Source organism: Solanum dulcamara, chromosome 1 (genome assembly GCF_947179165.1).
Source record: "Solanum dulcamara chromosome 1, daSolDulc1.2, whole genome shotgun sequence".
Taxonomy (NCBI): Eukaryota; Viridiplantae; Streptophyta; class Magnoliopsida; order Solanales; family Solanaceae; genus Solanum; species Solanum dulcamara.
The window spans coordinates 17,779,072-17,793,687 of NC_077237.1; the positions used below are offsets into that span (position 1 = coordinate 17,779,072).

A 14,616-nucleotide genomic window follows, 5' to 3' on the forward strand; every position below is an offset into this window, starting at 1 on the left:
CAATTTCAGCTCATATAATTATAAAATTATTATTTAATGAATTCAATCACTTATATTTCAGTTAGGTAAAATATGAAGTTTACTCTATTTTTAATCAATTAAAATTTGAAAAACATCAGTATTCATAGATGAACTTGCTTTTGTAAATAGGAGAAAACGTTTTCCTTAAAAGTTTAAGGAAAACATATTATGTAACATTATAAAACACACCAACGCATTTCTCACCCACCCAGCCCTACCTACCCCTCACTATCGTAATCCCACCACCTATCCCACCCCCATATCTAGAGTTGGGTATCGAATCTGATTTGGTCCTAAGATCTGGTTCGGCATCTAATCCTCAGGATAGGGGTCGGGTCTTAGGATGAGGTCGGGATCAATAGTAGTGGCGTAGTCAAATTCTGTTCCACAAGTCTGGGTCAGATTTTGGTCTTGAGGTCGGGACTGGTCTCGGGTCATGATTAGAGTTATGATCGGGTCGAGTCTTGGGTTAGAGTTTTGGGTGAGGGTTTTGTCCTATGGTTAGCGTTGGGGGCTAGCTAGTATGGTTTGGGGTCGGGAGTTAGGTTTTAAGTTGAGGTCGAGGTTAGGGTCTTGGGTAGGGATCGAGATCGAGATTGGGAATCACGATTGGGGTCCCGAGATGGGGTCGATTCTAGGGTTTTGGATCTGATCTCGGCTCGGGGTCAAGTTCGGGTCAGAGTTATGTCTTAGGTTTGGGTTGGGAGTTTGGAGTTGGGTCCTAATCTTGGTTTGTGATTGGGATGGAGTTCCAAGGTTGAGATTGGGGCTAGGGTGTGATCATAGTATTGGAATTTGATTTGGGCTTAGGTCAGGAGTCGAGCTTGGGTTGGGGTCGAGGTTTCGGTCTCGTGTCGGGAATTGAACCCAACTCAGCCTCATGGTTTGGCCTCAGTTCGGTGTCATCAGAAATATGGTCCTAAGACAATGCTACGGTCTGGGTGGATTAGGTAGTGATGATGTGGGTGGTGAGGTTGAAAGAGTATTTTTGAAAATCTCTTACTTTATGTTGGGGAATCATTCTCCTTAAATTCGAAGAAAATAAGTCCATTTGAAAATTATTTTTGAAATATTTAAACCAACTAAATATAAAAAAATTAGAAAATATTTTCTTCATACCAAACACGCCCTTAAAGTAAATTTTTTATTGTTTAAGCTTATATTAATTAACACAATAAAAGGTTTAAAGCTTTTTGTCTTTAAGACATTGTGGGTTAAAATTATTTTATCTGTTGTATCCAATCCTTTTCTTTACTGATATTCATATGGGTGAATTGCAATTCTATCCATTTTAGCTTAATCCAATTTCAATCCGTTCAAATCTGTCCATTTGCCTCCACTACTCGGGTAACAAAGTATCATTTGTTTAATCATAATTATGTTTGGTAAAAATGTGTTTAACAACAGAACACGTCAGTTTATCTAGGGCTGCGTATCGAGCGGATTGGATGGATAATTTACTTAACGGTTTGGTCTATCGGATATCGATTTTTAAATTTTCTAATCCGCTAACCAATCTATAAGATATTGGTTGATTTGGTAACAGATTAGCAATTATTGGACACTGTATCGGCTAACCTTTAATTAATTTTTATCGTACATTTTTTTCCAATGAAGCACCTTGAAAAAGAGATGACTTCTTAACTGCAGTGAGTCAGGGACTTCTTTAGGTCTTTACCTCTTTTAAACTTTTGTGCTTTTTGAGTTTGCTGGCCTGCTCTCTATTTTTGAAGGCAAAATATATAATTATAGAAAAATAATTAAGTTTTCCTGACTTTATGGCTTTAGACTTATAGAGTTAGGACTACCAAAGGAAAAATATATAATTACTGTTATATATTATGGTAAAATATTAAATGAGGCTAATATACCTAAAGTAAAAGTATAAGTATGATAACCCTTAACAAGTTAACGATTTACCCGATAAGAAAATTGAATAATCCGCCTTCACAAAAATAAGCTGTTAATTATAACATTTTAATCTATTCCCCAACCGTTTATTTGATAATTAAATACCAATAAATCAATAAGTCAATTTTGCGGTAGGCTTATCGATTACGTTTCGATTTTGAAAGCCCCTAATTTTTTTTAATTGAAGTACGTGGCGTTGTTACACCTGATCTACGAGTCTCCCGAAGGACTCTTTCGGTTGATAGTTCTGGTTTCAAGCCGATATACTTTATTTCTGATGTACCCCGTTCATCTCTTCTTCTTAACTTATTTTTAACAACTTCATCTTTAACCCCACCCCGGATATATCTGGCCACAATTATGTCCTTTGTTTAAATGGACTGGCAAGGCCAATTCAAATTCCTAGGAATTTACAGGTTAATCCATAGTCGTTGTTAAAAATTAAGAAGCTAACCGTATACTAAGGATATCAAAATTAAATATGTACAGACATTTACATGATAAAGCATAATATTAACATAAACATAGATATAAAGACATATTTTTTGGGGAGAATTAATTTGTAAAACTTAATAAGACTTACATGACTTAGACTGAGAGAGGTTTCCCTTTTGGGAACCCCGAAGGTCTCTGAGATAGAACTTAAAGCACAACCACACTCACACACTTCTTATTATATAAACTGCTTTAATACAACTTATAGAAAGGTTTTTTGGGAAAGGGATTCAGGTATTTTTACAAGAGAAGGGGAATATGTTGGAGGGTTTTTTCTCACACTTAAACTTAGAGTGTCTCTCTCTAGAATTCTATCTTTCTAATTCACACAACTATCTCTTATATAGAGGTAGAGATATCAAAATAAAAGGATTTAAACATCACTACGTGGCCTTCTTCTAGATGGCCGACACTTGTTGATAAGGTTAATAATGCGCGTCGGGTGCTCATTGGGCCCCACGTCACATGCATTATTAATTTATCTTTTGGATTGACTATCTACAGACGCGTGTTTTGTCAACAGTTTTTCCCTCTTTTGGAGGGTAGTGATAAAATGACAGCACTCATATAATATTTGTGGGCATACCCACATGGCGCACTTAATTCACTTATTTTTATGTCTTTGTCATCTCTCTTTATGTCTTTGTCTTTCTCCGTCTTTATATTCTTGGATGCCTTTGCTTCTAAGTATCAAGATTATGAAGGGCAATAGAGTCAAAACTCATGCCCGAGTCATCGTCTTCATACGGGTCTTGGGCGTCTTGGTAATTATTATTTCCATAGCCTTCTTCTGAGCTGGGTGTTCTTATTGGACTTGTATTTGTGTCTTTGTCTGATTGAACTCTTCCATTTTCTGGATCTGGACTGTCTTTACTAATAACATGCTTGTCACATCCCTGATCTTTGAAGAATTGTTCTAGGGTCTGCTTAATTATGGCTTCAATTTTATTATTTTTTTTCTTTTTTATGGCCATATTTCTTTTAGAACTGTCTTGGTAAAAAGTTTTAGGTAATCTTCTTCGTGAGGAAGAAGATTCCTCTTCTTCACTTTTGGGCAAAGTGACAGCCATTAACGGATTTGATTTGTCTTTACCGGCTACCGTTTGAGCCGGACTAGCTATACCTTGATCTGGTATAGTAGATTTCTGAGCATTCAGAGGGGAATGCACACCCTTCTCATCCATTTTTGGTTGAGATGGAGAACTCAAGTCTTCTGTTTGAGTACCTGTATTAGATTTAGAAATAAACTTACCTTGGATTGTCTCCAATTGTTTCCGAAGTTTCATATTCTCTTGTATGAGAGCCTCATTTTTTGCATTTAATCTTTTGAAGGCTTCGGTCATGGTAGAACAATGGTCGCAAAATATGATTTTGTCTGTGTCTTTTTGGATGTTGTATTGGGGTATTTGGGCTTGGCTTTGTCTGAGGGCTGGAGAAATGTAATAGTTTGGGCCTAAAATACCTCTGACATAGTCTAAGGCTTCTGTAAAATTATTAAAACCTTTAAAAAGAGGTTTTTTTTATCCCATTTATAGAGTCTACTACTTCTAACCAAGTCTGAAAAACTCCATTTGTTTTTTCATGTATGACTACATAGTATTTAAATTTATTTTCTTTATTTTTGTCTGAAAAATATTGACATAAAGCGTTATTAACTGCAATAAAATGTTTAGTGTCTTGTTTATTGTATGCTATCCATAAGTTGTCTACTAAACATTTTTGAGTCTTATCTATATTATATTCTGGGAGTATTCTAAAAGATAGGTTACATGGAGGATAAGATATTAAATTAAATTTACCGAAGTAAATTCGTTCCATCATCTCAATGGTTCCCTGAGGTCTAAAATTAATCTTACCAAGCAATGTCTGGGCGTATGAGTCTGCTGGGGCTATTCCCTTGCCTTTGTCTGCTGGCTGTTGGCCAGTTGGTCTCATGCTAAAACACAGTTATTTAATTAGCCTTTAGTTGCAACCTACTTAACTGATCAGCTAAATTATTATCTTTTCCCTTTACATATTCAAAAACTATATTATTGTATATAGATATAACATCCATAAAATTTAACCATCTCCTTTTACTACTTGCTTTACTATTGATTGTCTGGTGAAACTTTACTATTGCCTCACAATCCGTTCTTACTAATACTTCTAGTTTATTTAATATGTATAATTTAAAACTGTTTAATCCATATATTATTGCTAAAACTTCTGCGTCTATACTACTCATATTTCTTTTTTCTTTATATTTACCGCTTTGATATGCACATATTTTTTCTTTATTTTTACTACTGTATTTATTTGGTCTAATTTTTAAAATAGCTCCCCATCCTAACTGACTTTCATCAGTTTGTACTATTAAATAGTATGTTTCGAGGGGAATTTGTAAATCTGGTATATGTTTAACCTTGTCTTTTATTTGCTGAATTAGTTTAATATCTTCTATATTAAAATGTTTTTGTCCTTTACTACCTGTTTTAGCATATAGTGGTCCTGCTATTTTTCCTAAATCTTTAATAAAATTTCTAGCATAATTTACTAATCCTAAAATTTTTTGAAGTTCTTTGGTTGTTTCTAGTCTATCTGGCATATCTAGTACCTTTTTAGCTATATGTGGTTGTAACTTAATTTTACCTTCTCCTATTGTTACTCCTAAAAAATTAATATGAGTCTTACATAGTTCCATTTTCTTTTTACTAATTATGATTCCATTTTTAACAAATAACCAGAACACTGTTTGTAAGTGTCCTAGATGTTCTTGTATGTCTTTACTAAATACTAATACATCATCTACATATACTAATACGAAGTTTTTATATTCTCCAAATATAGTATCCATTTTTCTTTGAAATATAGGTGGTGCAGTCTTTAACCCGAAAGGCATGGCTAACCATTCAAAATGTCCTTCTGGACATGTGAATGCTGTCCATTCTATACTTTTTGGGTGAATTTTTACCTGCCAATATCCTGATTTACAGTCAAATTTACTAAAAAACTTTTTACCTTGTATTCTATTTATTAATTCATTTTTGTCTGGTAATTTGTATGCATCTGTTTTAGTGTTATCATTTAACCTTTTATAATTAATTACCATTCTTGCTTTTCCTCTTACTTGTTCACTATGTTTTCTAACCATGAATGCGGCTGATCTATGTTTAGAAGTGGATCATCTTATTACTTCTAGTTTTAGTAATTCTTTAATTTCTTTACTAAATTCTTCTGTATCTTCGTTATTAGCTTCGATAGCAGCAGTCTTTATGGTATATTCTGGGTTAATTATTTCTAATTTACACATGATCTTGTTATTATCCCAATGTACTAGGGGTCTTTCTCCAATTATTTCCATTTCATCTAGTATTGAAATTATTTTATCTAAATCTTTAGGGTTGTTTATTTTTCCTAGTGCATTTATTCCTTGTTGGAAATTATAAAATTCTGTTTCTATATTTATTAATGTATAATCTTTTTCTATGTCTTCTAAGTATGTATCTTCTAGGTATTCTTCTTGTTCTTCATACAGATTTTTTGTGGTACATGGATTGCCTCTTTTGCAATCTGTACAACAGGCATTTTCTTCTTTTGATTCTATAGTTATTTGAGATCTTCTGTCACGCCCCGAAAGGGTACCCTAGGCGTGACCGGCACTTAGAAACCATTTCTGGCTTCCGAGAGAACCACTTGGTCTCATTTCTTATTTATTCATCAGCGGAAGACTTAAGAATACTAATGTGGGCTAGTCATAATCAAAGGAAAAATAGATAATTTTTATAAGAAGTAGTTTCTAAGGAGAACTACTCCGATTACATCATCAGACTCTGTCTATGAAGCCTCTAATACTCTTAGATGGTGCCAATGACATGTCCACGGCTACCTCAAAAGAAACATCACACTCAACAATAATAAAAGGATAAGGAGTTCCTTCGAATACAAGAAGGACTCACCAAATAGCTGAAAAGAAATGATCTTCAACGATGCGCCTGTTGAGGATCTCTAACACCTGTATCTGCATCATAAAACGATGCAGGTCGAATGACGTCAGTACGTGGAATGTACGAGTATGTAAAATGGCAGGAAGGTAAGGACAGATATCAAGAAACTCCTCTCAAGAAAACTCAGCTCAGAACTCAACATCATCTCAACATGAATATGTAATGCAAGTTTAAAATATAATAATAAAAATAATAGTAATAAGCAATGCTTACTCAGTTGGGAGTTTCTCTAACCGACAACCATCACTTATGAGCTAGCGATGATACAACGAAGTGATGTCGTTGCCACATCCATCCAATACCTTGCCAGGGTAAAGGACATCACCATCTTGGATCCACTCATCAAAGTCCTCTTTTTGGGACTTAAGAGGCATAGTCTCCATCCTACGCTGGCTACGTAGTTCTGGGGTTTGAGTCAATTAAACTCTTACCCAACTCGGTGCTCAATACTACTCCCAAAATATGTGCTCATATTAAACTCATCATCTAGTCTCATTGGACTTTAATTTAAATCATCAAACTCATCTCATTTCATGTTCATCAATCATTATACTTCCAAAAAAACATCATTTACATCTCATCAAAACATCTTGCTCAAAATATCATTTGCTCAAATTCATTCAAACTCAACTCTTTTGCTCTTTTAAAACTCAATAAAATACATATATAGTATTAATTCATATAACTTTCTTTTTATCAATGAAAATAATAAAAAGCCAACATCTTTACTCAAAACATATGTAAAAATATTCATGAACATCAAATCAATTAGGATTCATGGGAAAGTAGCCATGAACAATAATTCCAATAATATGAGAGATAACAATAATAATAATATTAATGCATAAATATATCAAACTCAATAGAAGAAGAATTAATTCATCTAGAATTCAAGATTTGGATAAAACTCAACAATAACTCAATTATAATAAATTTAAATATTGGGCGCATGGACGAACTCAATCCAATGCTATGAAAGCCTTACATACCTTAAATCCGAAGGTTTACTCCGAATTGGAATACTCTTGAATCCCTAGCCTTTTCTTCTCGTCGGAGCGTTTTGTGTACTATCCGGAGTATAAGAATAACCGGAGTAGTATTTTTATACTACTAAAACTAAAACTATATTTGAGAAGAAGTATATAGAGAGAAGAAATGCTTAAGAAAGCTTGATGAATAAAATGAGGAAATAAGGTGGGTATTTATAGGTGGGAAAGAGGGACCTAACAATAAATAAAATAATTATAAAGAAAAATCTGAAAATTTAATGGAATATATTGATGTCATGGATGATGTTAAATGGAGGACAATTTATGTCATGCATGATGTAAAATGCATCTAGATGTTTCCATGGTAGGTAAGATGAGTTCTTTTTAATAGAATACTCGTTTTTGAAGCTGCGTTTGAATAAGATAAATTCCTTATTAGGATTTGGTGTCTTCATAAGAATTGTATATATGGAAGTCTAGTTTCATATCGTTCAAGAATCAACCAATTTGGAGCAACCTACAGTGAGATATGAATTTTCTTCTATCAACACTCAATTCCGTCACAGCACTATATCTTGCAACGATTAATTTATTTGACCTACTTATACTCCGAATTTGAAGTTATGTTCTTCATGAAAGTTGTAGGTAAGGATGTTGTGATTACCCAGAAATTTGAATCACCTAATTTGGACCAACCTATGAAAAGTTATGCCTAAAATACATAGGCTGTATTATTTTCGTCGAGAATTGAAATACCGACATACAACATTTTAGGGGTTGTTACATCTTCCCTTTGTAAGAAACTTTTCAGTCTGTACTGGGGTATAAGTGGCATTTTTAAATAACATTATTCCGTCTCTAGAAAACAAACAGCTTCCATTATTCTGTATGAGGAAATGTAAATCTATTACTAGGTCGGTTTTTATATCTGAGTCTTTTGCTAGTATTTTATACATATTGTAAGTAGGTTTATAGAATTCATTACAAGTATTAATAAAGCTTATTTGGACTTTTTCTATGTAATGATTGTAAAAATTATAAGTTCCATCCATTTGTATTGCTGATATAGGTTCTTTAAAAGTGTTTAATACTTTTTCTGGCAATATCTTCTTATTTATGAGACAACTTGTACATCCAGTGTCTACCAATGCTAAGGTTTCTATTTCTATATCTTTAATTTTAATTCTAGCTAATACTTTTACAGTTCCAAATTGTTTGTCTTCATTACAAATGAGGCTAGTATTATTTTCTTCTATATTCATTAATTCTGTTTCAATATTATCGAGATGTATTGTTCCTAGCGTTTCTTCTTCTTCTTCTATCTTTATTTTACCTTTTTCTAAATATATTAATCTTTGTTCTATTTCGTTTATTCTGGTTTCTAGGGTTATTAGTCTTAAATCTGTTACTGAGTCTTTTGTAATTGCTTTATTCTGTTGTTGTTCCTTTTGCTTTCCTATTTTTATTTCTAATTTATTTTCTATACACGTAATGCATGCTTCCATATAACAATTATTACATTTAGCTCTGTTTGTTCTACTGGGGTACCATTTACATATGTTACATTGGTTACTGTCTATTCCTTTATGTCTTTCAAAATTATGGTTACATTTTATTCCAATGTTCATCATGGTACTTAATTGTAGGTCTTCTAAATTTAGCATTCCTCTATCTAATCTTATTTCGTTTACTAGGTTGTCTTCTTCTGAATCAGAGGATTCGGATTGGGTCTGTTCTTCTACTTCAGCACTTACAATGGAATATATACTTTCAGTATTTGACATACATTCGTCTACATTTAAAAGTATTTCTTGCAGTTCTTCTATTAATTGAGAGTTTCTAGTTCTAATATTATTTCTTTTGGGGCATATATTGGCTAAATGGTCTATACTTCCACATGTATAATATTCTAATTTATTTTTGTAGTTTCTATCACTTCTATATTTTCTGACGTGTCTATCTCTATTTAGATAGGGTTTTCTTGCTGATGATTTTTTTAGGTAGTATTTTTTACGTTTATATGGTTTTGGATTATAATACGAGTGCCTTTTATGCTTTTTTGATTTTTGTGGCCTTTTATCATAATTTTGAGTTGTATAAATAACTGATTTACAAAAGTTCATTTTATTTTGTTTAAGTTGTTTCTGGATTTGTATATTGGTATATTTTTCTTGTAGTATTTTCATTACATGTTGTATCTTTTGTCCTATTGACCATAAAGCATTTGGGTCTTGTATTACTCCTGTCCTTTTGTACCATTTTTCTTCTATTTCTCTTCCTAAAGCTCCAGGTAATTTATGAAATAATTTTTTACCTAGTTCGTCATCAAAAGTATTACCACTAACTGTACAATAATAGAAATAATCCTTTAAAAGGTCTTTAATATGCATCCAATTTGTGATGCTTAATTGTTCTAATTTTATTACTGCATTTCTTTGTAAGGCTAATAATCCACTATTTGGATCTTCTCCTGTTAACAAAATATTATTTTATTAGCAAAATTGTATGAATTTGGTCCTAACTCTATTAATCCTTGGAATTCTTGAGGGTAAGTCTGTTTATATGCTTCCCAAACTGCTTTGCATGATTCTTCTAAAAAGGTTTCTAAGTATTTATACATTGTTTCTGCATCTGTTTCTTGGTAGGTTTTTATGAAATCTGCTACTATTATTCCTTTCCATACATCTATTGCTGTATTCCACATTTGTGGATCATGAGCTGCTATATTAAGTATTTTTCCTTTATTTCCTCCTTCTTGTAATTTAATTGGTTCTTCTAAAGGCATTCGTCTACCTGCTGGTTTAATGTTATCTCTTATTTCTAGGTCTTGTGTTGTATGTCATGCTTTCCTTGGAAGATTTCCTGAAGTATGTGTAACATTTGCTGCTGGACTAGTTCTTTGGAAGGGGCTCGCACTATGAGCACTGGTTGCTTCATTCATTAATTCTTTGTAACTGATTAGGGATTCTATATCATTAAAGTATTCTGAGTTTTCTATGGTTGAGGTCTTTTCTATACTTTCTTTTGTATCTTGTATTTGGTATATCAAGTTATCGTTTCTTTCTGGACATGATCTAAAGTGTTCTATGGCTTCTAAAATGTCCATTTTTCCTTTTTTACAACCTTTGCATTTAAACACACTATATTTATTTTCTTTGTATAATTCTTTTGCTATTTCTATGACATTATCTACTTCGCATCCTGTTTGTATTAGCTCTATATTCATAAATTCTTCTTGTTCCGTAGCTATTGAACTTTCTGTATCTGTATCATCTACTAGATTTTGGTTTGTGTAATTATAGTCTGTAAATCTTATTGAAGTTTCTCCTTTAGAACTAGTGTACATTAGATGTTCTTTGGGCGCAAGTACTTTGGGACTAATAGTTATAGGAATAAAAGGACTGACTAGAAAAAATCTAGGTTATAAGGTACTAATAGTAGTATATAAACACAAGATATATATATTATGTTTTGTGTTAATGTCTCACGTATATAAATTTTTTACAACAGTGACATAAATAATTAGGGCTTGGGAGATAGAACTAATCGCCAAAACATTCTCTTAAAAGATCATTGTATTTCATCAAATTAATCTTTTTCTTAACCATGCAAGTTGGTCATTTTGGCTTAAAAGTAGGCAACATACTTGGAGTAGAAAAACTAGATATTAGATGCAAATTGATCTTCTTCTTCCTTTTTTTCAAGTTACTGGGTCTTTTCAGTTACGGATTCGATCGGAGTAGTAACTTTACTTTAAAATTTATATTTATATTATAATACCCAGTGACTTAAAAAAAATAATAAGAATCTATAAATTTCAAAATCTTCCTCATATGAAATTGTAATAAGTTATAAGGACTTCAAAGTTATAAATTTGTTTCTCGCAATAATTATAATAATAATATACCCAATGTAATCCAACGAGATCATTTTTGAAAGCATGATACCTACACATTCTTACCTTTATCTTGCAAAGATAGAGTCGTGAAGAGAACATTTCGATATACCCTCGACTCAAATAAAACATATAAAAGACAAATATGCAAAGCAAATAGTGTAGTAAAGAAATTATGTTTAAAATAATGGAAAAGAAAAATAATAGAAACCAAAAAACTACCATACTTGAAGCAAATGAAATGAAGTAATACTAAAATCGAATAATATATATGATAGTCAAAAAGTAATTATTTAATACATTTGCAATAGAAATAATAGCAACAATAACAATGATGTAACTTTGCTTTAATTTTCTTTTTTTCACAATCTCAATCCCCATTAGAGATGAAATTTCTAAGATCTTGAAGAAAATCATGATTGGGAGGCCTCTTCTCTTTCCTCTCATATTTCTTCGATAATTCCATAGTAAACTCCTCAATCCCTACTTCTCCACACCTCTTCCACAACCCTTCCCCAAAGCTCCTGTGTGCGAAGTACGCCTCCGCCGCCACCGTCTCACCGCTGTCACAGGCGACGTTCACCGCAAGCCTCTCGTAGTGACCTATCTCTATCCCTTCCAAATCATCCAGCGGTCCTAACCCGCTGCTATTGACCTTGTAGAGCTCGCCCCGGACCCGATGACCCGATCCGCGGATGTTGATCAGGAATGGGATCCCGTACGGCCCGCAGGCGAGCGGGAAGGTCTCCACCGTCGTGTACTTGCCGATGAAGACGACGTTGCCGGCGCTGATCAGATTTTCCATCAGACGATGGTTAGGGAATCCGCGCTTTAGGGTTCCGTATGTGAAAATCAACCGCGAATCGGTTTTGGTGGGCCCTTCTGTGATCGCCATTATCGGTGTAACTGATTATCCAGAAAAGTGAAAAGACTGAAACAACTTCACACAGATGAAAAGATAAGATAAATTCACACGGGAAAAGTGCTGTCACGTGTGCCATTTTGGGTCCAGGAATCTGTGGACCCGTGATATCGGATCCATGATCAGCAATGACAATGGTTTAAAAGGGGGTATAAAATTAATGTTAAATAAACTATATTAATAATGTTTGTATAAGTTATTCTCATATTAATTATGTATTATTTGATTTGGTGAATTAAAAATAACACGCATTATATAAAAATATGTATTTATAAAGATATTATCAATAGGAGTAATTAAGTTTTTAATCATGATAATGTATAAATTAAATTCTTTTGCATTACTAATATCTAGAAATCAATGTTATTAGTAATACACAATATATAGAGTGTATAACTAAATGCATAACATAAAAAGAATGTATCAAACAAGGTATTACTAATACATAGAGCTAATGCATGTATTATTTTTGCTAATACACTCTACCAAACAACTTAATCTTATAATCTTAAACATATCAAATCAAAAATTAAAATTAAAAAAATTGTCAAGAAAGGATAAAAATATATATATTTTTTCAAATGGACTAAACAAAAGTAGAACATCAAATTGAAACAAAAGAAGTATATATTTAATTCTATATTATACGGACACAACATATGTGTGCGAGGACTTCTGACTTATAAGCCAAAGGTCATAATCATGATTTTTAACTTATAATTTATTTTTGTTATTTTACTTAAAAATAAATGCTTAAAACACTTTTTAATCTTATTTAAATACTATAAAAGTGACTAAAAATTATTTTGGTTAAAACATCCAAAATAAGTCATCCAAATAGATTCTTACTTAAGCGCACTATTTCATCTTTTTATAGCACGAGTGTGACAAATAATATTATGTCAATTTTTTAAAAATTAAATAGATCAAAATTTTCTAAATTTGACATATTTTATTTAGTGCATACCTAAGCTTTATGTTGGCCAAATTTTAACCCCCTCAACTTGACAATACTACCCCATGTATACTGTGACATTCCATCAAAGTGTGACACACACTGCTACATAAAGTTTCTTGTTCGTGTGACATTTTTTAGAATAAAACACACACATATATATATATATATATATATAAATGTATAAGTTCACCAATTATTTAAATAATCTTTTTCAAGACAAATTTGTAAGAAAAAAAGGTAAAATCATTTGATTATGAGCCCGTTTGGATGGGCTTAAAAAAAGTAACTTTTATGTATGAAGTGCTTTTAGAACTTTAAAGTGCTGAAAGTTATTTTTATAAATAAGCATTTGAGTGTTTGGATAAAAGTGCTTAAATGAGGAAAAATTATGTGAATTTTAGGGTTAAAAGAATAAAAAGGGTAGTTTGCGAATTTAGTTAAAATATAAAGGATATAAAAGTAATTTTCATGGTCAAAGAAAATGACTTTAAGCACTTAGAAAAAAAAAGTTAGGAATCCTAACTTTTCATTTTTGACTGACTTTAAGAACTTTCTGACTTAAAGTTAGTATTAGACAAACACGTCCAAAAGCTGAAAAGGGGCTTTAAGTTGGTTTTGACCAACTTAAAGCCAATCCAAACGGGCTCTATATTTTTATTGTTTAGCTAAAAATAATGATATTCTAATTAAATTCTTGTTACATGCCAAAAAAACTACACGCTTAAAACAAACAATCATTGCATCTAAAGGAAAATATGAAAGAAAAAAAATATATTTCAAACTAATATTTCACTAATTTGACTCGAAAAAAAGGAATAATGCATAGTTAAAGTAAAGTCATTGCAAAAAAAAATCACATTTTTTTAATAAAAAATACACCATTTGAACATCATTATCATAATTTTTTTTTTATTTGGCTAAAATAAATAAGTTTTAACTAAGTTAGACAGATTTGGATAAAAAAAATGAAGAGGCTATAATTTTAACAATTAATCATTTTATCCAAATAAAAGAATGTGATAAAATATTCAGTGTATAGTAAAAAATAAAGTGTAATATAATTAGAATAACTAAATTATTATATTAATTGCGTGGCATATAATAGTTGAAAAATAGTTCACTTGAAAGCTGAGTTTTCAATTTTTCTTTCCTCCCGCACATCTAAAAGAGAGTGCATTCATACTCTTTACCACATCAACCTCACTTGAAAGCTGACTTTTTAATTTTTCTTTCCTCTCACACATTTAAAAGAGAGTACATTCACACTCTTTATCATATCAGCGTCTAGGAGGTCGAAACTATCAAATTATCAAATTCATGAAGGATATTAAGACTAACATAAAATTTAGGTTCGCACTGAATAAAAGTCGTCAAGTTCAGAAAAAAATTAATTTATTCAACCTTTTAAAATATGTATACGTAAAATTCCTAATTTTATG

The 14,616-nt window shown here is 31.9% G+C and overlaps 1 protein-coding gene across 1 annotated transcript; it reads right to left on the minus strand.

Moving 5' to 3' along the window:
• Nucleotides 1–11,572: 11,572 nt before the first annotated feature.
• Nucleotides 11,573–12,222, minus strand: LOC129887478 (putative gamma-glutamylcyclotransferase At3g02910). Its single transcript, XM_055962593.1, has one exon. The coding sequence runs from the start codon at nt 12,190–12,192 to the stop codon at nt 11,668–11,670; it is 525 nt and encodes a 174-aa protein (XP_055818568.1). The 5' UTR covers nt 12,193–12,222; the 3' UTR covers nt 11,573–11,667.
• Nucleotides 12,223–14,616: the final 2,394 nt, after the last annotated feature.

What these genes read in the sequence shown, in the direction of transcription:
- LOC129887478 (XM_055962593.1), bottom strand. Translation starts at nt 12,192, where the DNA reads ATGGCGATCACAGAAGGGCCCACCAAAACCGATTCGCGGTTGATTTTC.